This window comes from Equus caballus, chromosome 2 (genome assembly GCF_041296265.1).
Source record: "Equus caballus isolate H_3958 breed thoroughbred chromosome 2, TB-T2T, whole genome shotgun sequence".
NCBI classification, from domain to species: Eukaryota; Metazoa; Chordata; class Mammalia; order Perissodactyla; family Equidae; genus Equus; species Equus caballus.
The window spans coordinates 7,295,281-7,323,266 of record NC_091685.1 but is presented as its reverse complement, the minus strand read 5'-3'; the positions used below and the strand labels follow the sequence as shown (position 1 = coordinate 7,323,266).

The following is a 27,986-nucleotide window of genomic DNA, read 5'->3' as shown; positions in this document are numbered from 1 at the left end:
CAGCAACTGCCCAGGCCCTGCGGGCATCCGTGGTAACAGGCATAGGGCTTTGAGAGCCAAAGCTTGACTTGCAGTGAGAGAAAGCCCCATAGGGAGGCTGATAGGAAACTAGCATGTTGTATATCAGGAGGTTTTCTTTAATAGGGTTAGCTGTGCAGGTGGGCCTCACTTGACACAGTTGGCAAGCTGTGAAAAGCGTGTGTGTCAAATTTTGGTAAATGAGGAAACCTTATTGTAAAGGCAGAAGAGGAATTCACTTTCCAAGTCCCTGTAGTAAATCCGCTTCGTAAAATGGAGCCTTCTTTTGTAAAGTGAATCTCCACCCACTTGTGACCTGGCTGTTAGTCTAGTGCTGAGTGTCTGGAAGTGGGGCCATCTGCAGAGAATCCCAGGGACATGCTTCCACCCAGGCTGCACGCAAAGAACAGCAGCAACCCAGCTTGCTTGGGGCTGGGAGTGGACAGGGTGTAATGGGGGAGCAGAGGGGGCGGGGGCCACAACGAGGGGCGATCAGGAGGGTGGGCCTTGCCTAGCACGAGCAGTTCTGTTGCAGCAGTGGCGGGGTGTCAGAGAGACGGGTGTTCTTGGAGGAGCCCAGAATGGAGGGGTCCGTGTCCAGCGAATCAGACATCTTGTCACAAATGGCATCCACCAGGCGCTCGAAGGCCTGCCTCACGCTGATGTTCTCCTTGGCGCTGGCTTCAAAGAAGTCAAACCCTGAGTAGAGAAGAGAGATACAGGTAAGAATTTTTCCTTTCCCTTTGATGTCTCCTGGCCAGAACGCTGGATTAATACAGCCAGTGCTCAGGAGTGAAGCAAGGAGGCCCAATCCACGGGCAGAGGATTCTGCTCCAAGGAGACGGTCCAGGGAAGGAATTACTTACACTGGTTTTAGAGTCAGACAGATCCTAGCTCTACCACTGATCAGCTGTGTGACCCCTGGCAAGTCATGAATCAATTCCCTGGTTTATAAATAGGGATAATTTGACCTATCTCATAGAATTATTTTAAGGATTAAATAAAATAATGCATGTAAAATGTATAGCCCTGTGCCTGACACAGGTGTGTGTGGGGGTCATTACGTGTTTTCTGAAAGAGCAAATACTTCAATGTGTGCACACCACTTCACAGTTTCCAAAGCATTTATCATATCCATTATCTCATTTGATCCTCATGTCACCCCAGGGGAAGGAGTGTCCAGGCAGACCCTCTCCATTTCACTAATGTAGACACTGTGGCTTAGAGAAGGAAGCTGACTTGCCCAAGATAAGTACAAGAGGCAGCCGTATGAGAAGCACGGGCTCTGGCCTTTTTGACTGAGCTTTTCCTGCTCTTTCCCCTGCTTCCCACTCACCCCAGGCTGGCCAGCTCTAGTCTGGGCTCTGGGAGGCACCTCAAGATCCATGATGAATAAGCAAAGCTTCATTTGCTCTTTCTACCCATAGACACAGTGGCTTAGCTCCACTCCGTGGGGTTCCTCCTCCCTGAACCCCTGGATCTTTCCTCCCCACACAAACCCAACAAAAGGCCAGGAGAAACTGCCCCTGAAGCATGAGACAGTCTTGTCTGTTTTGAACCTTGAGATCCTTAACGACACTTTCTGTGACAATGAACAGAACTTGGTTGTCCCAGGAGACACAAGAAAGGCCCTCCTGATTCGGACAAAGTGGCTGCTTCCCAACTGAGGGGTCTTGGTGAGGTTGGTGGCAGCCCTTAGAAGCATAAGCTGCCTTCTCCATCACGTCCCTGCCCAGCCTACTCCCTTCTCTTCTGTCCATCCACCTTCCTCTTTCTCCTCCTCCTGAATCCATCTCTATTGCTCTTCAAGTCTTCTCTTCCCTTTTTTTCATTTTAGCTCCTTCTTTTTCCATTATTCCTCATACTCTCCTTGGGATCTCTAATATTTATCAAATACCTACTATATGCCAGATGCTATGCTAGGAGCTTTAGAAATCTCACCTTACTTAATCCCCTCAAAGCCTGTTGGGTAAATATAATCATATTCAGTTTATTGAGAAAATGAAGGCTCTAAGAGATTGCACACCTCGTGTGAGGTCACATGGCTGTATGGGTGGAAATTGGGTTGGTCTGGGTTTGGCTGCCTCTAAAGCCCACACACAGCCCTGCCTCCCATTTCTTCCTCTTTCTCCCTTTCTCTTTCCTTTTTGATTCTCTAACTGTATCTTCTTCCGCCTTTACAGCTCTCTTTGACCTCCTTTGCTTTTATCTGACTACCACTACAGTGTCTGAATCTGAGCAAGTCACTTCACCTTTCTGAGTCACTTAACCTCTCTGAGTCTCAGACTCCTCGTTTGTCAAACGGGAATAACAACAGTGTCTTCCTGCTGAGAACGGCTGGGAGGAGAGAGAAGTTGGATAAATTGCTCTACAAAAGTCGCCTATTACAACGAGATTCTTTCTGCTCTTCTTTCACCTTGCTCCTCTCACCTCCTCTTCATCCTTTTCTCCTTCTTTTGTCATCATCTCCCACAACGAAGGGAGTCTCTGTCCTTCTTCCTCCTTCTCCCTATTATCCCACGATACACAGAGAGGGCTGAAGCCCCCAGGTACAAACAAGGCTCCTTTTCCCCTGGGCTTCCCGGCTTGAAGGCACTCACAGCTCCTGCCAGCCCACCTCTGGTTGACAGCCTCTCCTGCGGCCTATTGCCCGACCTGAGAAAGGCAAGCTGAGAGGTGCCCGCTAATTGTGGACATGTGATGAAGGAGGGGGTTGCTGGCTCTTTATCCTCAGGCCTTAGAAACCAACTTAGCTTCAGAGACCCTCCAGCGTGTAGCTTTTCCTTCATGAATCTAAGAAAAATGGACTCTCTGGCCTTTGACTGGCTTATCCCCAATGACGTGTTTGGGAGGGTGGGGGGAGTGTGTTGCTAGCCTAGAAAAGGGGCAAATGGGTAAAGAAGTAAATAGGCTTAAACTATCAGTTTGGATGAAGATGAGGACATAGGTCAAGGCCAGGGGCACAAATCCTTTCTGAGGAACTGGCACTGAGGAAAGGATTGGCCACGTTGTGCAGGTGGGCAGTGGGAACAGGCAGAGGAGTCATACAGCCTGGATATGAATATAGCTTCTGTCAGCTACTAGCTGTGTGGCCTTAGGCAAGTTGCCTAATTTCTCCCAGCCTCTATTTCCTCATCTATAGAATGGGGTGAATATTGCCTACCTTATACGGTGAAAATGAGAATTAAATGCATAAAACTATGTGAAGTGATCAGCATGAGGAACACATGGCAAGTCCCTTTCCCCTATGTTCCCAGCCTCCTTTAGTCCCAGCTTCCTTGCTCCTGCATCATCTCCCACGACCTCTGGGTAAATCCTCTTTTTCTTCATCTTTCAGGGTCAATCAGGTCTTTACTGAATATTGACTTTGTGCCAGGTCTTGTGTTGAGTGCCAGGGAGAAAGGAAAACCAAATCTAGTTGTAAAGATGCACCAATCAGAGTGTTAACCTTCACATGTGCATGGTCCTTAATAGTCTATGATTACAATTTTAAAACCACCTTGTGAGGGGGGTTAGGGCAAGGCAAGGGTTAGGCTTGTAATTTACAGATAGGGAAACTGAGGCTCCGAGATGGGGCAGAAACCAGGGCTCTATCCCTTACGCCCCCTTGTCTCGCTCTCAGTTGGAACAGTGACAGAACACACCATAATGTTTCTAACCTAGGTAGAGCAAATCAGAGGCTGTGCAAGAATGTGGTGGAAGGAGAGAGTGGCAGAGGAGGAGAGGGAGAGGAAGCTTCCAGAAGCTAGTGGGGATGGGAGACTTTAAAGCCAGAACTGGGCAAAACTCTTCATCTAACTAACTTCTTATTCTTCAGGACTCAGCTTAGATGTGGCCTCTTCATTCTCCTTTGTGCTTACGTCTCTCACAGCATGTATTAACCTGCATGGTAGAAGTCTGTTTGACAAGGAGCTCCCTGGGCTGGGACCATGTCATTCATCCTAGCCTCAGCACCAGCTGGAGGCATAGGTGCTTGGTGAGTGTTGGTTGAATGAATAGGCAAATGAAGGAGGTTGGAATGAGCATGGAGGGGTGGTTGAGGGGATGTGGACAGTGGGGGTTGTGAGAGCTCAGCTGAATAAGCATGGCAGACCCCGTGCTGGGCACCGGGAGACTGAGGTGAATCAGACACAGTTCCCACCCTTGAGGAGCTCATAGTCTAGTGTGGGAGATAGACGCATTGACAATATTAAAGTGATAAATGCTGCAATGGTGGGAAGCCAGAGGGTTTTCAGGGCACAAAGGAGGCACCTAAATGAATCTGGGGGCCAGGGAAGGCTTCTTGGAGAAGCTGAATCCTAAGCAGATATCAGCTAGAGAAAGACATGTTTCTTTACATGAGTGTGAGTGTATGTGTGAGCAAATGCACGTGTAGCACATCACGTGGGGAAAGCAGCATGAGAACAGATAATGGGGAAAAACTGCCTTGGTATACGCTAGAATGACCGTAGCAGTTTGCTATCATTAGAGCAGAAAGCTCAAAGTGTGAGAGATGAGGCAGTAGGCGGCCAAACATGCAGAGCTCATATGTCACGCCAAGGAGATGTCTTCACTGTCATCTCAAAGGTACCCAAGGAATGAGAACACTGATTCAAGTAACCAGCTCAAGGGTCTCCTCTGCTGCAAACGCATTCCCATCCAATTACTGTCAGACTCCTAGAAGGCTCGTCATTAGTAGGCCCAGATAGTAACCTTTCCTCAGGTTCATTAGTAAGGACTCTCAGGAGCTGAGAATCCAGTGAGGTCAGGAAGATGACAACCATTTAATTAGATTAGCCCCCAGTACTTTCCTCCCTCTAATTGGCTTCGGAACAATGGAATTTCTGCTGTCTTTAATGAGGCCCAATTTTTAACTGAATCTGAGATGATCCCCACACCCCAGAGTGATCATGTTTACCTATCCTGTCCAAAGGCAGCTGTTATGAATCCATAAACTATGTCCACACTGCCTGCTTCTGAATTTGACCTCAGGATTCTATTCAGAAACTTGGAACCAGCTAAACTCACCTCTCCTTATCCTGACACTGCCCCAAAACGCTTCCCCTCCACCTTAATGTTCAAATCCCTTCTCCATTCCGCTGTCACACCTCTTCATCTCCGTCATGTATCAACCATCAGCTCATGCCTCTTTGGTCACTGATGATTTTAGCAAGGGATTTGCTGTCTTCCTTTCCAGATTTGTTTTCATTCTCAGGAACTTTGGGTTTCATGTGGACAATCCATCCAACACCCTGGCCTCTTAGTTTCTTGATCATCTCATCTCCAGCAATCTTCTCTTCCATTTTGCTTCAGCTGTGTCCCTGTCCTGATAACTTCAACGATATTGACTTGGCTTTGTGTCACGGTATCTGAAAGAGGTCTAATCAATGCAATATCCGGGCTCATTGGCCTAACACCAAGACCCTGCATGGCTTGGCCTCTCTCTGCTTCTCCAGCTCCAACTTCCTGGCTCACACTGTGCTCCAGAAACAACACTGTCTCATTTGGTGCCTTTATTCACACTGTTACTCTCCAGCTCCTATCCCTAATCATCTTCATTACCCACCTGTGGAATCACTGTCTCCAGGGAGCCTTCCCTTTCTCCTCACACCCCATCTCCACCACTCAGAACACACATGTACCTCTCCCCTGTACTCCCATGGCACCTCACACAGTCACCGACGGGAAAACGGGAACTATTCTTAACATTTAAACCAGCAGGAATTGGTTATAAAGGTGATGGAAGAACTGAGAGGACAAATAGAATAGTGAGGAAACCCAGAGATTATCAATAGCAAAAAAAGGAATACTAGCGCCAAAGGAAGCTAGAACCATGGGAGCAGGAGTCAGAAGAGGAGCAGCCTCTGCTGGAGGAGCCAGCCAAGGTAGGGGGTGGGTTGCGGGGAACACACAAGTTTCTCCCTTTCCCCATCTCCAACACCTGCCAGTGTCTCTCCTCGGCTGATCCCAGACAGAGGCCACTGTCACAGGAGCCTGGGAAACACAGCCTGCAAAGGTCAACCTCCCAGAGGGCGTTGCAGGAGAGAGAGGGAGCAAGAGAAGGGTGAAGAATGATAATAGGCTAAGGACTGGCACAGCCATCAAAAGATGTTGAAATTCTCTATGATCTTGTTTCCCTGGTCAATGAGCATCTTGAGGGCAGGGAACCCATTCAACTCTGTGTACTCAGGGTCCATCTTGTGTTCGGTGACTGTGGCAGATTATTCACTGCCCTCTCTGTAGAGGATTTTTACATCCCCATCCATTGCCATGTGGTTGGCAGTGCCTCCTTGTGGGAGGGATATATCCCCGCTCCATCAACATCAGATTTGATCATGTGACTTGCTTTGGTCAATGGATGTGGGCATTCCAAGTCCCAACAGAAGCTTTAAGAGCCTTTGTGTGGTTTAGCCATCCCAGATCGGATTCCAGAGTAAGAAGACACATGGAACAGAGTCTCAGCTGACTTACAGCTGGCATGTAACGTGAGTGAGAAATAAACCTTTATTATCTAAGCTCCTAACTCAGGTTATGTGTTACCACATATAATCTAAAGAAATCTCACTAACGTTGTGACTGAGGGTCGAACTTTGAAGAGAAACTATGGGCTTTTGGAAAAACACTGTTGGGTGATATACTGGGAGCATTAGAATTTTGAGTCCAAAGGCTGAGTTTGAGCACTGGGCCTGCCACCTACTTCCTCTATGGCTTAGAAGAGTTACATCTTTTTTTTTCCCTGAGGAAGCTTTGCCCTGAGCTAACATCCACTGCCAATCTTCCTCTTTTTGTACATGAGCTGCTGCCACAGCATGGCCACTGACAGACAAGTGGTGTAGGTCCGTGCCCAGGAACTGAACCTGGGCTGCCAAACAGAGCATGCTGAACTTAACCACTAGGCCACTGAGGCTGGCCCACATAATCTTTAAGTGAAGAAAAAACCACACTGAAGTATGGCACAGTACATTGTGTACAAAAAAACACAAGTGGTCTGGATTCAGCTTCTTCATTAGTATAACGGAGCTGATGATAATGCTGCCTTCCAGGCTAGGAGAGAGTGAGGTCACAAGAGAACTGGTGTGACATACATTGTGAACTCTAAGTCACTGCATCAAAGTTAGTTATTATCAATGCCAACTAGGTCTTTGTTTCTCTGCAACCAGGCTCAGTAATGCAAGGTTTCAAGTGCTCATCCCAATCCAAAAAACATTTATGGAGCACCTAAAATAAGCAAGGCAGTGTACAAGGGTCTGCGGGCTGAGTGGTAAGTGGAGAGATGTGTGAACCGAAATCATGGAATCAAAGAGGGATGGAGCAGAACAGACTTTCCCACTCAATGAATCCAAATCCCCTGTTTTTCAGAATCAGGAAACAAGATGCTCGAGGTGACATAGTAAAGTAGTGGTAGAAGCAGGATGAAACCCTCAGTCTCCTAACTCCTAGTCTCGTGCTCTTCCCACCACTTTGCTGGAATGAGTGTGTGTGTGTTTCAAAACCACATTTTAAATAGGTTTCTCCTTCCCTTGTGGGCAGACGTGCACTTCTCTTTTACTAGCCTCCCTGGGCTCTGGCCAGACCCATTCCCAGTCAGATCCAGGGAAGGGAGAAGAAGCCCCTTTCTGAGGGGCACAGGGAGGCAGAAGCCCTAAAATGTCATGCTTCCTGGAATAGAAGTCCCTGAAACTCCTCCATCCTCCCATATACTCACCTGCCTCAGTGCCTTTACAGTCTCACCCATGTTCCAGGAACTTTGAGGACATGGAAGACCTGTTGCTACTTATAGCTTTAATAAATGCTAGTTGCTGGCCATATCAATAGTCTTGGCTAAGCGAGCTGAGAAAAGCTACATGAAAGGGAGTCCTGGGGCCTGGCCCCATGGCCAAGTGGTTAAGTTCGCACACTCCGCTTCGGCGGCCTGGGGTTCACCAGTTCAGATCCTGGGTGCAGACCTATGCACCGCTTATCAAGCCGTGCTGTGGCAGCATCTCGCGTAGAAGAACTATAATGACCTACAACTAGGATACACAACTATGTACTGGGGCTTTGGGGAGAAAAAAAAAAGAGGAAGATTGGCAACAGATGTTGTTAGCTCAGGGCCAGTCTTCCTCACCAAAAAAGAAGAAGAAGAAGGAGAAGAAGAAGAAGAAGAAGAAGAAGAAGAAGAAGAAAGGGATTCCTGAGGAGGAATTCCATAGAGTAGAGAATGGCACTACTGCAGTGGCAAGATGACCACTGAAACTTACTTAATGGCTGGCATAGCAGAGGGATAGGACTGGAGTGGGATGAGGAAGGCTGAGCATCCTTCCTCACTGTTCCTAGATCTGATCATGTTCTTGCAAAATTCTTTTTTTTGTTGTTGTTGTTGAGGAAGATTGGCCTTGAGCTAACATCTGTTGCCAATCTTCTTTTTTTTTTCTCCACAAATCCCCAGTACATAGTTGTATATCCTAGTTGCAAGTCCTTCTAGTTCTTCTATGTAGGATGCCACCACAGCATGGTTTGATGAGCCTTGTGTAGGTCCAGGCCCAGGATCTGAACCAGTGAATCCTGGGCTGCTGAAGTGGAGCACACAAACTTAATCACTATGCCACCGGGCAGCCCCCTCTTGCAAAATTCTTAACACGGTCTGCAAGATCCTGAATGATCTGGCCCCTGCCTACCTCTCCACTCTCATCTCACACTACCCTCCCCTTGATTACTCAGTCCCTGCAATGTGGCCATCCTTCAATCTCATGAGTGTTTCAAGCTCTGACCCACAATAGGACTATTCTTGATGTGCAACCCTCCCCTCTCCCACCCCGATTCTTCCCCTGGCTAACTTCTCATCCTTTAGTTCTCAGCTTAAGTGTTACTTTCTCAGAAGATCTTGACTTTCCAGTCTAAAATTAGGCCTCTCTTTTTCACTTTTTTCATGGCATTTGTGGTGGACTTATGAAACTTATCTGCCCACCATTCCTGCCCTTAGGGAACCACGACTTTAAACAGTTGTGCTGGGACCACAGGTGACAATACTTGCCTCCCCCAGCTACTGGGACAGGCATGGGACTCACAGGTGGCCAATCACAGTCCTCCCTGAGATCGGTATATGGTAGTTTGGAGAGAGAAGGCTTCTTCCCGCGGAAGCTGGGAAGACATAAATCTGGAGCTGCCCTCATCTGTCTTTTCCCCATGCAGAGTCTGGGTACAGAAGGAAGCTGAAGGATAGGCAAAGCTGAGAAATGGAGAGTGCCGTTGAGTCCTGGGTCTAGCGGACTTCTCAGCGATGAGCTAATAAATTCCACTTTTTAAATTAAAGCTAGTTTGATTTGGGATTTTTATCACTTGCCATAACAAGAGTCCTAACTCATGCAGAACTTCTAATTTTTAACAGCTCTATTGACATATTTTACATACCACACCATTAACTCATTTACACAATTTTTAATTATATATTTATTTGTATAGTTATTTATTTATGCCTCTTTCCCCATCAGTTCCATGGCAGTAAGGATCACAGCTGTTTTATTCACCATTACATCCTAAGTGCTAAGACAGAACGTGGCTCAGAATATGTACTCAATAAATATTTTTCAATGAATAAGTGAATAAATGTACGAATGAATGAAGATCTGCCCTGTGCTGGGTGCTTCGGATAATGAAACAAATTAGACATAACCCAAACTGCTCTCAAGGTCTAGCAAGAGAGACAGACATGTAAATAGGCAAGTTCTGGTAAGCAATAGGGGAAAGCTGAGGAAGTTGTATAGGACAGAGATGGGTTACCTTGACCTGCCCAAATCTGACCAATTCATTAAGGTCCTCTTCAAGTGCCTCCTTAAACCCTGTACTAAGAATTAATCTCACTTGCATTTATGTTCCTAAATAGATTTGATAGATCCGGGGCGAGCCCTGTGGCTGAGAGATTAAGTGTGCACACTCCGCTTCGGCGGCCCGGGATTCACTGGTTTGGATCCTGGGCGCGGACCTACACGCTGCTCATTAAACCATGTTGTGGTGGCATCCCACATAGAAGAACTAGAATGACCTACAACTATGTACTAGGGCTTTGGGGAGGAAAAAAAAAGAGGAAAATTGGCAACAGATGTTAGCTTAGGGCCAATCTTCCTCACCAAAAAAAAAAAAAAAAAAAGGTAGATCTATACTGACTTCACAACTTCCTAACTGTGTAACCTTGAGCAAGTTATTTAACCTCTCTGAATTTCATTTTTCAGAGTATTGGACATATTCTAGAATACCTATCTTGAAGGGTTATAATAAGAATCAAATGAGTATATGCAAAGCATAAAAGGCATATAATGCTCGATATATATCACCTATTATTACCATATTTGCTGTATAGGGAGGTTAAGTGGTTAGGAGCACAGGCTCTGGAGCCAGACTACTGCTTGGGTTCAAATTCTGACTCTACATGTTACTAGCTATGTGAACTTAAGCAAGTTACTTACCTTCTCTGTGCCTCAGTTTTCTCATCTGCTAAAAAAACACATGGAGATAAGAAAAGTATGTGTCTCATAGGGTTCTATGGGTATTAAGCTAAATGAGTAATACTTTAAAAACACTTAGAATAGTGCCTGGCACATGGTAAACACCTAATAAATATTTAACTAACTTGTCTTTTTAAAATCTTAGTCATAAGGGCTTGGCACGCTGGCTATATTTTTTCCTAATATAAAACTAACTCACATTTTTAAAACCTTTTTAAAACCTAGCCTTGTTTAACTCTAAGGGCTTGACACACTGATTATATTTTTTCCTAATGTACATCAAAATACGTACATAAAATCACCTTGCACGCTTCCAGCGGCATGAGTCTCTCTCTTTGGCAATCGCTACTCTAGGCTCACACAATCCCCTGATTTATGGTTTCCTGGACCCACAGTGCTGGGCCTCGCCTCTGCAGTGTTATTCTCCCTGCCTGGAAGGCCCTTGCCTCTCTTCCTCACTTGGCTTGTCTTTAAGACTCAGCTTGGCATCATGTTCTCTGACCCCCACCGACTTAGGTGCCTCCTCTGTGCTCCCACAACCCCCGCACACCACTCGGTCACAACACTGCTCATTGAGGTATCACTGTTTCTGTCCTTCACACCAGGGAATGTATCCTATTTCACAGCACGGTACCAGGCACAGGGTAGGTGCTTAGGAAATCTTAATTGGATTGAAATAAAAGGAAGTAGCCAAATACTTAACATAATAAAAATTTAATCAAAACATTTTTTGCAGCGTCTACTCAAAAGTAGTGTCAGGCCATATGCTAGGTACTGTGGGTACAAAGATAAACAAGACTCATTTCCTGTCCTCATGGGGCTTTCAGGAGACGGACAAGAAAACAAGAGTAGGCAAGTGTGATGGGTCCTGTGACTGTTGTGTGTATGGGGTACATTAAATGGGGACACAAAGAAAAGAGCTCTGGGGGGGCCAGGAAAGGCTTTATAGAAGACGTGAAGCTTGAGCTATTTTGAAAGCTGAGTGGGGGTTCACTGGCTGGATGAGGGTAGGAGAGGGCATTCTAAACAGACGGGGCAGGGTGGGTCCAGAGAGAGTGCTGGGTGTCTCCCTGGGGACAGCAGGTTGGAGGCATAAGGAGACATCCCGAGGTCACCCAAGTGTGGGCTTCACCACATGCTCACTGTTCTGTGAACCACGGATGGGTGGAGGCACTTTCTGCACTGGAGAGCCTCTGTGACGGCATAAGAACAGCCAGACCCAAAATGACCCAACCTCCCTATTTATTAAGCACATACAGTTTGCTAATTTCTATGCCAAGGCCACCCTGGGGAGCAGGGGAGGGGAGAAAGAAATCTAGGACTCTCCCCCTCAACACCTACTCATAATACACACAATACAAATATATACGACACACAATTCACACTTGTATATTATACAGTTTCCGCACCTACCGGCCCAAATATCTGTCCTTCAGAAACTGTCAGAGAGTATCACTCTAAACTCCCCATTCCTCAATACTTAAACACCTAGGTTGTGAGAGCTACTTAGGAAGACTGGCTAAAAGCTAAGCAGTCCATCCATCCTTTTAGAGGAAAATTCCTCCAAGGGGATTTTGCATTAAACCCCAATAGAGAAAAGAAAAGAAAAAAGCTGCTATTTAAGCACATGTAGGTAGGAGTCTGCCGTGGGGCCACTGAGACACACCTAAGGCACTTGCGTCTCAGTGGAGCACAAGGGTCAAGATGCTTTAATCTTGGGAAAAGTCAGAGCATCCAGGGCTGTATACGTAAACCGCATTGTTTCATCCCTTCATACAATTACCTTTGTTGTGAATTATGTTTGGTGAGGAAGCATCAGTTTACATTGAGAGAAATGGTAAGACACCGCCTATAATGTTCAGCGTTGTGGTTGCTGTAAGGATGTTTGATATTAAGGACATTGTCACATGCAGCATATAGAGGTTGCTCTACAGTTGCCAATGAAGAGGAGTGCTTCTCTGGAATAGCGGGTTTGCTTTTATATTGGACCATCTCTGAATCATGTAACTGATTATGTTTCCCTCTTTGCAATGGTTGCGAGGGAGCTCAAAGCCAATATTTTGGCCCAAGTCTTGCACATGCCCAAGAATTTACAACATACATACTTATCTCACCCCCGGCTTCCTCTTATTTTCCTCCTACCCTTGCTTTTCTTATCCTCCAATTTTCTCGATTACTTATAGTTTTTTTATTGATGTACTATAATGATTTTTATAAGTCACCTCAAATCCTTTGTGGAAGGAGCTGGTTAAAAAAAAAAAAAAAGGAGTTCATAAATTTAAGCTTTACTTATACATTCAATGTAACAAAATATACATGTATCGTAAATAATAAATTACCTAGCACAAACCCCATACGTACATCACACAAATATAAAACAATACACACAGAGCACATATGCACATAATTCACAATCACAACACACCCTTCATGTCACACTCCCATGCACATATGCATGCACACACACGTGCTGTGCACATACCAAGCTGCTCTGCGAGGAGCCGGCCCTTCTCAGTGGGAACAACCCTTTCTTCCTCCATGTCACACTTGTTCCCCACCAGGATAACCTGTGCATTGTCCCAGGAGTAGGTCTTGATCTGAGTAGCCCTAAAGAGAGACAGAGAGAGGACTCTGTTAAGGACACGCTCCTAGGCCAAAAAGGACCCTGCGAAGTTTGAAGAAGCCAATTGCCTTCCACGGAGCTGGCCACACCCAAGTTAGTGTCAATTAATTCAGCTGAGGACAGACAGACAGATACATGCCCCTGCTGGCTGTCACAGACGCTGACCCCTGAGCTCTGGTTGCAAACCTCACCCAGCTCCTACGAGCCCTCCACTAATGCATCTGGTCATCCCTCTCCTCACCGGGCAGAGAGCTCTTTCTAAAATGTCTATCTGACCATGATACATCCTTTCTTAAAAGCCTTCTCTGGCCCCCTCTGATTAGCTGTGCAATGAAGTCTAGATCCCTCCATTAGGCATTCATGACCATTCATGTCCTGTCTCTCCAGCTCATCATCTTTCCTCCCACTTCACAAACCTTCTCAACAATTCCCCAAATGTTCTCCCATGGCTTGTGCCTTTGCTATACTGGGAATCCCTTCCCCACACTAACTCAGCCCCAAGGCCCAGGGCTGATCCCACAATCCCTTGCAGGGAGCCTTCCTGGGCCCCGCAGCCTCTCCCTCCTCTGTGATTCATAAACCTTTACTGAGGCCTTAGATTATGATTATTTGTAGAAACCAAAATGTCAGGAGTGGTTTCCTTCACATAGGATGATTTTTAAACCTTTAAAAAATACCTTTCTGTACTTTTCAAATTTTTGAAAGTACGAATATATTACTTCTATAATTAGAAACAAAATTTTAACATAGGGAATAAAATAGGACCCTTATATAGTGGAGACATCTTTTTGTGGGGATGGGCTTAACTCTGTCCCCAACTACCCCATCAGGCAGAAACGATTACTTCTCCTTTTGGCTCCCTGTACTTTTACCACGGCACCTGTTACCTTTGGCTGAATTGATCTGTCCCTTCCTGGGGCAGGGACAGGCTTATTAGTCTTTGGGGTGCCAGCCCCCAGGACAGAGCACAGAGCAGAGAAGTTGTCAGTGAACATCTGATGAATGCATAAGACAGCAAATGGTTAAAGCAGAGCTAAAATATGACCCTATCCTGACACTGACACCCAATCTAACTCAATCCTATCTACAGTCTGGACCTATTACCGACCTTGCTCCTAAAGCTGATCTCACCAGGAGCCTTCTCTTTAAGGGTGAGAAGCCATTCCCTCAAAGAATGCAATTTACTCAACCTCCATTTGTTGTGGGCTGACAAAGAGCCAGGTTCCTCGCTGGGCGCTGCTGCTTAGATGGCAGGCAGGGGCCACTCTGGGACCAAGTTTCCCAGAGACAAACTTCAAAGGCTAGGGCTTGGGAGAGCTGGGCACTAAGTCTTCAGCCTCAAGGCAGGTAACTGGAGCCAACTCTCCATGTCTCCCAGGCTACTCTTCCTGTCATCTTCCTCCCTCCGCCCACCCCCATCCACTCTCAGCTCTCAGATTAGCAACTCAGGTTATTATTGGAGGAAGTATCACCAGGTGTTAAAGTCACTATGTTCCTGAGGCAGAATGTACAGGGACTGATTGAGAAAGGGAAGGAGGTCAAGCCCAACAAGGAATGAGCAGTGTGGAGACACTTAAAGAAACAGCTAATCACTCATGGTGAGAGGGGTCGGGGGGGGGGGAAGTTGGGGAGGGAGATGGGAGGACGGGAGAAAAATCATGACTGGAAGGAAGAGAGGGAATAAGAAAAGGAAAAAGGAGGAGAAAAGAAGAGGAAAGAGAAAAGAGAGGAAAGAAAGGAGAAAGAAGGAAGGTAGAGAGAAGGAGTTGTTAAAAGGAATGGGGGAGAGAGGAGGAAGAAGAAGATGACCGAGAGTCTGAGAAGGAGAACATAGACCACCATGAATGACAGATACGAGGATGGCATCCTGCACTGCTGTTCAGAACAAGGGGTGCAGCAGACAGCTTGCAAGGTCACTCTCAGCTCAAGGCTCCAAGACACCAACAATGCTTCATATAGTCATGACAACTGTTCCTTGGGAGAAGGGAAGTCCTCGAAGGGTAGCTGTCGGGTAGAAGGGAGCAGGAGACAAGCTTGGACTGGCCAGCACTGCTGCTGTGTGCCTGGCCTGCTAAGCCTCTCTGATTCTGAAGAAGAGCCGGGCACAGATGCTCCACCCGCCCCATTCTCATCCTTTCCACTGATTAGGGGCAGGGGCTCCTGGTCCCTCCCTCTCACCTGTCCCTGCCCTCATGCTCCCTCCTCCCTGTGAGTAATGCTCCAGGAAGAAAGATGTAAGTTGCCTGGAGGTTCTACCTCTGGGAAGGTGTGCTGATGTCCACTGTAGATTGAACCTTTATGAACGTGGACTGGACTTGCTCTTGGACCCCCAGCCCAGCCCACGGATAAACTTTATAGGGAAGCAGTATGTGAACTTGTTCAGCACTGTTGCCAGAATTATCTTTCTAAAGAAATCTATCTTTTTCTAAGATAGAAAATTTCTAAGAATCTATCTTCCTAAAACATTAATCTGAACCTGTTGTTTCCGCATTCAAATGTCACCACCTATGGGATAAAATCCAAACTCCTTCCCCAACACACAACATCGTTTATGACCTCTGCTCTTCCTATCCTCTCACCTACCTTCGCGCCTTTGCCCACCTGTCGTCTTTTCCTGGAGCATTCTTACCCATTCACCCCTCTGGCTAACTCCTGTTCATCTTACAAAATGCAGCCTATGTGTCAGCAACTCCAGGACACCTTCCCTGACTCCTCAAGCTGGGTCAGAGCGCTCTGCTGGGTCCCACGGCCCCTGGTGCCTCTCTTCCTCACTGCACCAGTCACACGATATTTTCATGGCCAGCTTACTATCTATCCTCCCCTCATCTGTGAACTCCTTGAGTACAGGAGCCATGTCTGATTCACCTGGGTTTCCCTAGCACACAGCACAAGGCCTAGCACACATTAGGTTTTCATGAACAGTTTGATGAATGAATGAACGAATGAATGATTCTCATACCAGTCTTGGACAGCATTGAAGGACTCCTCGTTGGTGATGTCGTACATCAGAATAAAGCCCATGGCCCCACGGTAATAGGCTGTGGTGATGGTCCGGTAGCGCTCCTGCCCAGCTGTGTCCTGGGCGGGAAAAGGACAGAGTCAGCCTCCTGGAAAGTCGGCTTTTGTTCCTAAAAAGTCCCCAGGACAATTAACTAATAGTCCAAGGTATATTTAAGGAGCATCTATTACGCATCTTGTACGTGGTGACTAGAATATAATGGTTTTTAAAACATCATAGAAAAATGGGCAAGAGAAATGCACAATTCACAGAAGAAATGTAAATGGATAATTATTATAAAAAAGGTTTTAATCTTATTTTTAATTATAATTCCCACTACAGATGAGGATGTAGTGAGATGTGCAACCTCACACCTTGCTTGTGGGGGTGGGACTTGGTTCAATCTTTTTGGAAATCAATTTTGAAGTCTCAAGAGCATTAAAAATATTTGTACCATTTGACCCAGAAATTTTCCTTCTAAAAATTTTTCCTACAAAAATAGAAAATCAGACAAATACTTATGCACAAAAATGTTTGTTACCACTTTTTATTTCGACAGTGAAAAAGTATCATCAACTTATTTATTCAACAATAGGAGAATGGTTAAAATATAAGAATTTTTTATGTGTATTTGTATAAGAATAATGATATCAGACAATGCTTGTATCTATGATATAATATCCATTTTGTAACTATATATGAAGAGAAGAAAACTGGAAACAAACACATCAAAAAGTTAATAGTGAATACCTCTGTATGAGAGACAAGAATTACCAGGATTTTTATTTTCTTCATGTACTTTTATTTTCTCTACAATAAGCATGTACTATTCTTACATAAAGAGAAATAAAGAAACATTTTTACTAAAAAAATGACTAAGACAACTATTTATCTCAAGCGGCTCACAGTCTAGTCAGAAAGAAGAAAGGTAAGGAAGCAAAGACAAGACCAACAATAAAGTGTATCGGAGAACACTGGGTGCTGAGCACACACACACGTCTACATGGTCCTTCTGGAGGGACGAGCCAATCTTCTCTGTGTCATTACACTTTGAGACGTGTGATGCTTGAGCATGTATAAAACATTTCCTCATATATTGTCTTGTTTAAATTTTATGAAATGTCTGTGAGGTAGATCTCAGTACTTACATTTTATAGTTGAGAATGCAAAAGAGGGTAAGTGACTTTCCCAAAGTCACAAAGCTGGTGACAAAAGCTATGCCTTAAATCCAGGACTTCTGATTCCAAGTCCAGCGCACATACCACTACATCTCAATCAATGAAAGACTTATCCATAAGCATTTACTGAACACCATCTACAATGATCGGAAAAATAAATCATGGAAACGATAATTACAGCATGCCATTATTTGTACATATGCTGCACCTCTCAGCCACAAACGTTAGAACAACCCTGTAGAGTACATATGATGACTCACATTTCACAGATGAGAAAACTGAGGCTCGGAGAGATTGCCCTCTAAGTGTAAGAACTGGGATTCAAAACAAGTCTGTCTGACTCCTGCACCCATTACAGTATCCTGCCTTGGCCACGAACCATACTTTGTGTGATATAAAAATGGAACAAGCACCATCCCTGCCCTAGGAAGCTTCGGTTAAAGCGTAGAGGCGGCTAAGGCAATATGTGGCAGTAGTCATCTCTACCAGATAAATAGCATAAAGAAAATGTGGCACACAGCTGGGTGAGGTAGAAACGTGACGGTTTAGGGTAGTTAAGGAAGACGTCAAAGCAGAGATAGTGCATCAGTTAGGATAGACTGGGTCATTAGGTAAAAAGCAAAAATCTCAGCAGCTTAAACAACAAGGTTTTATTTTTCACTATTGCTACATATCCATTAAGAGTTGGCTGCGTGCTCTGCTTTTTGTCTTCTTATTCCAGGATAAAGACTGACAAAGCAGCTACCAGAGGGAAAGAAAGTGTGTGAGTCATGTGTTTGCCGTTCTTTCTTTCTTTCTTTTGAGGAAGATTAGCCCTGAGCTAACTACTGCCAATCCTCGTCTTTTTGCTGAGGCCTTTTTTGAGGCCTCCTTATGACTGGCCCTGAGCTCACATCCGTGCCCATCTTCCTCTACTTTATATGTGGGATGCCTACCACAGCATGACTTTTGCCAAGCCGTGCCATGTCCATACCCGGGATCCGAAACAGCGAACCCCGGGCCGCCGAGAAGCGGAACATGCGAACTTAAACGCTGCGCCACTGGGCTCGCCCCTCATGTGTTTGCCCTTAAAACTTACACTTTTTCCATTTCACTGGCCAACGCAAGCCACATGGTCACACCCAAGAGTAAAAGAAGAGAACTGGAAATGTGGTAGACCCCATAACGACTCCCACAGGTAGAATCTGTACCGAACCCAGGATCATCACCGAAGACATGCTTATTTGGCAATAGGAGGACAACAGAAACTTTTCAAAAGATGAGTTTTCCACGCACAGAAGTGAAGGAAAGGTATTCTGGCAGAAGGAAGAATCTTTGCCAGCGAGTACTCCAGAAGAACTTAAGGAATGGTGGGAAATGGGTAGGCAATAAAGCTAGAAAGAGCTTTGAATGCTGTGTTATGGGGTTCGGACTTTATCTTTTAGGATCAAAGATTTTGAGGCAGGGAATTAGCAGGATGAGATCTGAATTTTAGAAAGATCACTATGACTGTGATGTGGACGGTGGACTGGAAGGAGAAGAGATGGGAAGCAGGAAGCCTCGTCAGAAGATTTTGGCAGTGGTTCAGGTGACGCCCAATGAGGATTTGAATCAGAGTCGTAACAACCAGGATGGAGTAGAAACAGATTCAAGAGGTATTTAAGTGGTGAATTATAAGGCACGATAACGGATTAGATGTGAAGCGATAAGAAATCAAAGATAGCAGTTATGTTTCTGGCAGGGCTCAGCTTTTCCATGTCCTCAGCGATTCAGCTCTGGCTCAGACTTGCACACATTACGCAGCAAGACAAAATCTGCACTTAACACACCCACCATCCTTAGAGAGCTTGTGAATCGCCATCTCCTGTTCATTGAGCATGGTCTTTGGGTGTCTTACTCTTCACCTCAAGCAGCTTATCAGAGTGTTCCTTCTGACCACACACAGTACGTCTCCCTAAGAGTTCTGGCAAATGCAATTTTCTCCAGCTCAAGAATAAGTGAGTGGATGAATGAATTAATGAATGAATGAAGAGATGGATGAGTGAGTGAACATGCAACGCTGGGAATCTTAGGCATTACTGAGAAAAATATTCACTGTCTGCCATATCTACACAAAAGCTCTGCGTGTGGGTACCTATGAAACACTGCAGCAGTATTTGGTCTACCCCTCCCATGCCCTTGCCTCTGCTTCCTGAGCTCCTTAGAACCAATACCACAGATGAGGCTCCTCCCACCAATCTACAGGGCTCTGACCCTAAATCTTGTCCTCTAGGGTTTAGAATTAAGCCACCCTTCCAGACTGGTGATCTAGAGGCCCAGGCAGGATTTCTGAGCTCCTGTACTGTGACCAGGTCTCAGCTCTTCTCACTCTACCTGTTATGCCATTTCTCTGTGGGAGTTTCTAGTCTCTCATCTCTGCCTGGAGCCTGGCCCTGTGCCCCAGCTCTTTGACAGAAGAGTCCTGTCACCCAATTGGTGCCAAATTAATTGGAAATCCTGGTATGGCACAAGAAATCAACTTGGATATGGAATCAGTTTCATCTCTGTACTCCCACTGTCTAGCACAAGGCTGTGCACACAGTAGGAATTCAATCATTGCTTGTTAAACAAAAAGGCCATGTAGTGTTGAGGTTAAAAGCATGATCTCTGCAGTTAGACTTCTGGTATGAAGCCCTGTTCTGCCACTTAATAACTGTGTGACTATGGTAGGCAGCCTCTAAAATGGCTCCCAGTGATCACTGTCTCCTGGTCTTCAAGCTCTTGTGTAATCCCCTCCTTGGGCAATTTACCTTTTAGGGCCTTCGTTTCTTCATCTATAAAATGGGAATCATAATAATGCCTACTTCTTCAAGTTATTTTGAAGATTAAGAAAGTTGTTATATCTAAGTGCTTGGAACAGTTCCTGGTACATAGTAAGTACCATACAGGCATCAGTTATCATTTTTGTACTTCCAGAGTCAGCCCCAGGAGCAGGGCCAGCTTCCCAGGGTCTGCCCAGCTGGAGTGGATGAGTCTTATGCCATGAGTGACTTTCCTCTCATTCAAATCTGCCCAGGGCTGTCTCCAGCCAGAATCTCAATATGATGCTTCCCTCAAAGCGAAGCAAATGGTTTGATAGAAGGGAATGGACGAGTGTAAGAGTTGAACCAGCCTTGGTCTGACTCCCAGCTCTGCCTTTCATTAGCTGTGTGATTTTGGACAGCTTGATTTTTTCAACTCTCTGAGGTTCAGTTTCCTCATGACTGGAATGGAAATAATAATGCCTACTTTGTAGGGTGTTTGTAATTAAATGTTTGGCTTATAATAGGAACTCAAATACAGGAGTATTCATCATTTTCATTATTATTTAACTTTTCTAAGCCTTAATTTCCTCATAGCTAAAGTGATGATAATAATACCAATGGTGAAATGGCTGTGTGAGGATTAGAGATAATGTATGGGTAGAACCTGGCAGGGAGCCAGGCACATAGTAGGTGCTCAATAAAGCTCATAGGTGCTACTGTTATTACTGTTGATACTATTGTTATTGTATTTCAACAAAAGAAAAGCAAGGCTGGAAACAATTCAGCTTTCACTATCCTGTGCTCAACGGAAAGTAGCCCAGACAATCGCTCCTGAACCTCCCTCTCTCTATCTTTATTTTTAAAAATCTCTTTGACGAACATTGATTCCCCTCCCACTGATGAGAGTCAGAAATAGAACCAAAGAGGAGACAGGAAGGAGGAGAAAGAAAGAGGCATGACTCACTGGCTACTTGAGGAAGGAGACCATGTCGTCAAGAGCAATCAATTCACTTCTACAAAACAGACTTCATTGAGCTCTTCATATGGGCAGAGCATTATGCCAGAGAGCGGACACCAGGGTAAGCAAGCCACTGCCCTGGCCTCCAGCAGCCCTGTCAGTGTGGCAGACAAACACATGGGGAGAGGGAAAGGAGCTAATGTCAACTGAATTCCTACTGTGTGCCAGGCACTTTGATAAGTGCTTTATATACAGGATCTCATCTATTATTTGTAATAACAAAATAAAACTGCTAGTTGAGCATTGTTACATGCCAGCCACTATGCCAAGCATTTTTCCTATTTTATTTAATTTTCAAAGCAGCCTCAAAATACTGTTATCTCTATTCACAGATAAGAAAAAGTTTAATAACTTGCCGAAGATCTTGCAACCAGTTCATGGCAGACTGAGATTCAAACCTGGGTCTATCTGATTCTAAAGCATGTGCTCTTCCCAGGACGCCCTTTACTCTACGCTATTTCTCTTAATTGTTACTTCAGCCTAAAGCAGACAAGTTTGAGTCCCCATTTTATATATAAATTAACTGAGGGTCACAGAGGTTAAGTAAATTGCTAGAGTCACAAGGCATAAGGAGGCAGAGCCAGGATTCGAATTCTGTCTTTTGACCAAAGCCTGTGCATTTTCAACACAGCCTATAGCCCAACCAGACTGTGTATTCTTAACCACTTTCCCCTGCTAGGCAGGACCCAGCCCACTCTGCAGCCTCCCAGACAAGAGGTCCTCCAACTATGTCTAAGGCTTCCTGGGGTCAACCTCCCCTCCATCAGAGGGTAATGCTGGAAATCACCCACAAAGCTTAAATGGAATCACACGGATCTGGGACACAGGCGCTCAACCAATATTAGTTATCTTCTCTATCTTCCATTGAACCATCAATCCAACACAGACCCTTCATTTCTTTCTGGAGTTTCCTCATGGTCGCCCACACATGCCATACTCATTTCTGCTCCATATTTCTGTTCATGCTACTCTCTCTGCCAAATATGCCCTCTCTCAGTTCCTCCACTATCAGATTGCTGAATTCTAAAATTAAAAGGAAACTTTAAAAGTTATTCAACCCACCCTCTCACTCAAAATAGGAATTCCTTCCACAGCATACTTGCATTGAGTATTTCCGACGTTGGATGCCCACCACCTCAAAAGGCAGCCATTCTGCTGATGGACAGCTCCGATATTAGAACGTTTCTTCCTTCTGTTAAGCTGAAATCTGCATGTGGTACTTTCTATTCACTGATTTAATTCTGTTCTCTGGAGACACAAAGAATAAATCTAATTTTCACTCACGTGGCAGCCCTCCAAATACTTAAATCCTATGTTTGTTTAGCTCTTAGAGTTACAAAGTTTTTTTTTCTTATTTCAGTTAATTTCCAGAGAAATCCTGTGAGAGAACGACCAATATACCCATTCCACGAAAGAGGCAACTAAGGCTTGAAAAGGTAAAAGACAGTGAATGATGAAAAGGGGCCTAAGTAAAGCCAGGTCTTCTGGCTCCAAGAGACCAGCGCTCTCTGCTCAAGGCTGTATCTTGGATGTTTTAAGTCACCTGTCACAGGGACCTTGACAACCAACAGAATGACCAGAACAGCAATGGGAAATTGAAACTGTATCATGGGAGGAACAACCAAAGGAAGGAAGATGTGTAGTACTCTGGGGAACAGTACTGCTATCTTCAAATATCTAAAGTGCCTAAGAAGTTTTCCTTCTTTTCTTTCAAATCCTCACTGGGCGCTGATTCTGTGGCAAGCGTTGACTAGGACTTACAGATCAAAGGCTGAATACTACACGATACCTGCATGAAGTCTACAGCATCTGTTTACCAGAGAAGGTAAACGTGCATTGGATGGGGATTCTGAAGCAGGAGAGGTCCATTCCCACAGAGCCTTCTAGAGCCTTTCCTTGAGGCAACACTCTTCCTTTGGATCTCAGCTCAGCAGGGAAGCTGGCCTGACCATCTTGGCAAACTCAAATGCTCCCACTACATGCTTTCCTGGCACCACGTGCTTCTCCTTTGTAGCACCCACACCCACTGCAATTTTGCATTTATTTGTGTAATTATTTGATTAAGGTCTGTCTCCCCTGCCAAACTGCAAGTGCCATAAGAACAGGATGTCTGGGTTTGCTTACTATTTTGTCTCCGTTGCCTGGCACAGCACTGGCACATGGGGTGGAGGAGATTTCCAATAAATACTGTTGAAAGGGTGGATTTTTTTGGGTGTCTGCAACATTTTTGATAGAGCCACTGAATGTCAGATGGGTCTTTCTAAAATCAAAATCTCATCATCTCCCTGTCGGTCTAAGTCCCTTCCCCCGGCTTCACACAGCCCACACGATGGGGTTGGTCCAAGCTTCTCAGTAGAATGTACAGACCCTTCAGGATCTAGCTCAGGCTTCCCTTCCACTTCCTTCCTTCTCATTCCTCCCCTGAACCAATGAGTTCCAGCTTTGCCTAACTTCTTGTGGTTTCCCAAACACACTGCTCCTGAGCCTTAGGTTCACATGCTGAGCTGTGCCTGGAATCCCCTTCTCTTCTATAATTTACAACCTTATTCAAGGTCACATCCTCTGAAGTTTTCCTTGATCTCTCTCTCCACAAAGTAACTTTCTTCTCTGCCCTTTTATGGTTTGACAGTATATCATTGCATACATCACGTTTATTATAGTTACTGGTTTATTTATTTGTTTCCTCTTTCAGATTATGAGCATCCTGAGACCCAATCTTATATTTAGCTAAATCCCAGGCCCTCAGTTATAGTACAAGGAACACAGTAAGCACTTAATAAGAATACTAGTGAATAAAACTCAAGAGCTGACTATGTGCCAAATAGGGAAAATTCATTTAGAACCTCAGGATTGGCGGGAAAAAGGTCTGTGAGATCATACAAACCAGCTCCTCTTTCTGGTTTGGAGGCCCAGAGCACTGACAGATTTAGCAGGTCATACAACTAGTAAGAGGTTATCTCTGGAGCCTCCGTCCCTGGATCCTGCCCTCTTGCATCCCTGCTCCCCCAGCCAAACTCCTCCCTGCCCCTCTTCAATTCACTCCCTCCAGGTCAGGTTGGGGGGCGGGGATGATAAGCACCAGGGAAGCAGGTAATGAGACCTTCCAGGCTGGCTCTCCCCACACCCCACCCCCTGACCCACAGCTACCAAGTTCCAAGCCCTTTGTATTCTGCAGCAGCTGGGAGCCAAGCCGTTAGGTCCTAGGGGGATAGGAGGAAACGAGAGGACCAGAGCTTTCCAGGGAGGTTCAGTGGTGCCAGGGAGAAGCAGAAGACAGACGAATGGAGAGAGTGACCCCTTGGAGCAGGATTGGTGTTATACCCATCTGTCCTCAGTAGAGCACCCCACAGTTAATAAGCATTCTTGTTGCATCTCTCATTGGATCCTAACAATGACCTGTGACGCAGACTTTTTAGAGCCAGAAGAAACCAATCTTAGAGCTCAAACAATTTGACTGCTTTATTTTGCTGGTAGGGAAACTGAGACCCAGAGAGGTAAAGTGACTTTCCCAAGGTCTTGCAGCTACTTACTTTTTGGCTGAGCTGGGGCTCAAATCCAAATATTCTGACTCCACATCCAGTGTTCTTTCCAACACACCATGTATTATTGTCACTATTGATTTACAGGTGAGAAAACAGGAGTCCCAGGGCACATAGCTAGCAGAGGGCGGTAAAAAGGTCACTGGAATCCAGGACTAGGGATTATAAAGCACTTCCCGCCCACTGTAACCCTAACCAACCTTTGAGGTCCAGGTCAAGGGGCAACTATTCTGGGAAGTTCTTTGAGATCCAGCACCAAAATTCGTCATTCCCTCTGGGCTTCCACAGGATGTACTCGGGCCTTTATTTTAGCGATAGCACAGAATGTTAGAGCTAGAAGGCCCTTGTGAGAGTGATCAATTCCACAAATTTTACTGAGTCCACACTGTGCCAGTGAACAAGACGCATGTGATCCCTGCCCTCAGAATTCTCAGTCTAGCTGGGAAGTTACCTCACATGTGACAAACCCTACAATAGGTACATAGAGGGTCAACTCCCTCATATTACAAATGGGAAACCAAGACCCAGAGAGATGAGTGCCCTGAATTCTTATTTTTGGCATTGTTCTCTCACACAAAACCCTCAAACACTCAACACTCAAAACCTCTCACAGATATGGTGATTGATTTCCATGATTTCCACTAAGACATGGGCACTACATTTTACTTCGAGTGGATAAACTAAAGGTCATAGGGCTTCTTTTCATTGCTCCTCAATGTGTCTGGCATATCTTAGGTGTTCAATAAATATTTCTTGAAAGAATGGATCGTAGCACCTACAGCAGGGATTTGTTTCCACTCGCATCTCTATCTCCTCATTTAGACTGTGGGTTAGGGACTATGACTTTCATTTCTGTACCTTCAGCAATGTCTGGAGCAATGCCCAGCACCTGGCAGGTATTCCAAAAATACTGAACGAACAAAGGAATGAATGAATGAGAGAAGCGTGGATAATGTGATCTGTCTATTGCCCTAAACAACAGAGATGACATCCTCTAAACACACATTTCTCTTCTTGAAGCCCCTCCTCCACTTCACCAGTTCTTTCTTTTCATCTCCTCCTGCTCCTACTGTCTCCTACACTGGCTCTTTATCCTCCCCTGGGCCCCTCACTTCCACATTTCAGATGGAAATTTCCAACTGTCTGCTGGATATCTCCACTTAGTCTGAATGCCTCTGACATGTACATAGTTGGCTCTTAATTACAAGCTACTTCATTTGTGTTTTCTCCAGCTAATAAGCCCTCATCAGGACCCAGCACAGATCTGGGCACACAGCAGGTATTTTAAAGACGCCTGTTGAATGACCCATCATCCCTAACACCAGGGCTTTATATGGACAAATTTAGCATCAGAGTTGCCAACCCGTTTCCTCTTCACTCTTTTTGCCTCCAATTGACATCAGCACCATTCACTGCATCCTGAGAAGTCTCTCTGGCAATTCGCTTAATGTGCCACCTGCTGCACCCTTTACATGACTCACACAACTCCCCTTCAAGACAGGAAGAGGTGAGGGAAGAAATGAGGTGGGAGAGGGCAGGAGGAAAAAGAGAAGCTTGGAACAAGATTATACTTAATACATCCCCAGGTCACAGCAAGTAAAAGGAAGTGAGAGTCAGGTCTTGTACTGAGAAACTGCTGGTGATAAAAATAGGACCCTTGTCAGACAATTTGCAGAAAACAAATGGTTAATAAATATACAGATGATTGTTCAATAAGCAATCAGGGAAATGAAACTTGAAATGATGAGATAGTATTTTTTACCTATTGAATTAGCTGAAATTAAGATAATATTTGATGCTGACAAAGGTAGAGTAAAATAGGAATTTCACTACTGAAAACGTGTCTAGAGGAAATAATCTGAAACCCAGGAAAAGTTTTACACACAAGGATGATCACTGATCGCTGCCACATGATTCATAACAGCCCCAAACTGAGAATAATTAAATGTTCAAACAATGGAGAACAATTAAGCTTCCAGAGGCCAGGGACCACGCCTCATTCTTTGACCACTGTTACCAAGAGCCCAACACACAGTAAGTGCAACAAATATTGCTGAATGAATGAATTAATAACTAGATAGGGTAATCTTCCCTATAAAGTCATTAAAACATATTCATAAAGATTTTCTAAGAATTTTAGCTATACTTATAATGTTACATTAAAAAAAACCAGGGTATAAAGTTGAATATACAGTATGACCTCAACTACGTTAAAAATTCATAGAAAAGAAACTGGAAAGAAACCAACCAAAATGTCAATAACATTTTTCTTCTTGATGCTTGGCTATGATTTCAAAGTATTTTTTTAAATGAGCATATATTACTCTTGTAATTAAGAAAAACTAAACCCATAGTGAGTACTGGCAGTTGCTGTTGTTATTAATAGTTCAGGAAGAAGGAAATATGGGAAAAACATGGAGGACAAACCATGATTTGATCACTGTTGTAGATGGATGATGGGGTTCAAGTACAATTTAATTTCCCTACTTGAGTGTGTGTGTGTTTGAAATGTTCCCTAAGAAACAGCTAAAAAAAAAAAAATAGTAAGGCCTGAAACTGCATGGTGTCTGGGGAGAGTACAAACGGTTCCATTTTCTCGGGAGTGTAAAATACCATATTTTAGGGATTCTAAGATGTCCACTCTTTCACATTAGAAACTCTGAAATATGACATACTTATAATTGATAGCATTTTAGATTCTCTGAAACACAGTTCTTAAAATACTAGGTGGAGGAGGAAGTAGGAAGTGAGGCTGGAGCTCGATCATGGAGGTCCAGAAGGCCAGGCCAGGCGCTTGGACATTGTCCTAAAGAGAACAGAGAGCCACTGAGGGGTTTAGCGGCACCCAACATCGGGCATATGGCCTGGAGGTCAAGTGTGTGCTAAATGGAGAGGCCGTCGAGGACGGGGCTCTGCTGCTTATGCCGAAGGGGCAGGGGACATTGACTCTTAGGAGGGAAGTGTTCGAGGCCTTGTTCCCCCGTCGTCTTGTCATCTCATGAGTCCCAGGTCTCCCCCGCTCTGCAGGGCAGAACCATTGGGCTGTCTGATAAAGTTATCTTTCTCCCTCCAATTCCCCACATTACTTCCATTTTCCTGATAGTAGGAAACATTTCCCCAGAACTTGAGCTGATAGGAATGTCCACAGGCCTGGGTTCCACGGCATCTTCTGACATGACATTCAAAGCCCAAAACCTCGGCTTGGAGCCTGGCCCAGGGACCTCCTATGAACTCATTTCCAAACAGAGACACAAGGAGTTAACACACACAGGGCAGGTACGAGATTAGAATGATCTCCCCAGGGAGTTAACTAGAAAGATAATTCAGGATCTCCATCCCGCCCTGGGCTATGCTTTCCCTTTGGTCTCATAGCTGCTTTCTTTTGGGAGT

At 45.0% G+C, this 27,986-nt stretch overlaps 1 protein-coding gene and 1 long non-coding RNA gene across 4 annotated transcripts in view; one reads left to right on the top strand and one right to left on the bottom strand.

The window, feature by feature from the left end:
• The window catches only part of RAB3B (RAB3B, member RAS oncogene family), a 68,204-nt gene that overhangs the window by 10,323 nt on the left and 29,895 nt on the right, over window positions 1-27,986 (bottom strand). For 2 of the 3 annotated variants that reach the window (XM_023629977.2, XM_023629982.2), the window contains exons 3-5: window positions 16,061-16,179; window positions 12,961-13,085; window positions 117-717 (exon numbers count right to left, since the gene is read on the bottom strand). In XM_023629977.2, coding sequence (XP_023485745.1) covers window positions 530-717; window positions 12,961-13,085; window positions 16,061-16,179 — 432 coding nt within the window. In that variant the 3' untranslated portion in view covers window positions 117-529. Of the gene's footprint in view, window positions 1-116; window positions 718-12,960; window positions 13,086-16,060; window positions 16,180-27,986 lie in introns of those variants that run through there. The other variant, XM_070259979.1, reaches the window with a different exon arrangement.
• On the top strand, window positions 89-23,260 carry LOC138923144 (uncharacterized). The gene is made up of 2 exons (XR_011436352.1): window positions 89-740; window positions 22,418-23,260. It is a non-coding gene; the product is annotated as an uncharacterized lncRNA (long non-coding RNA).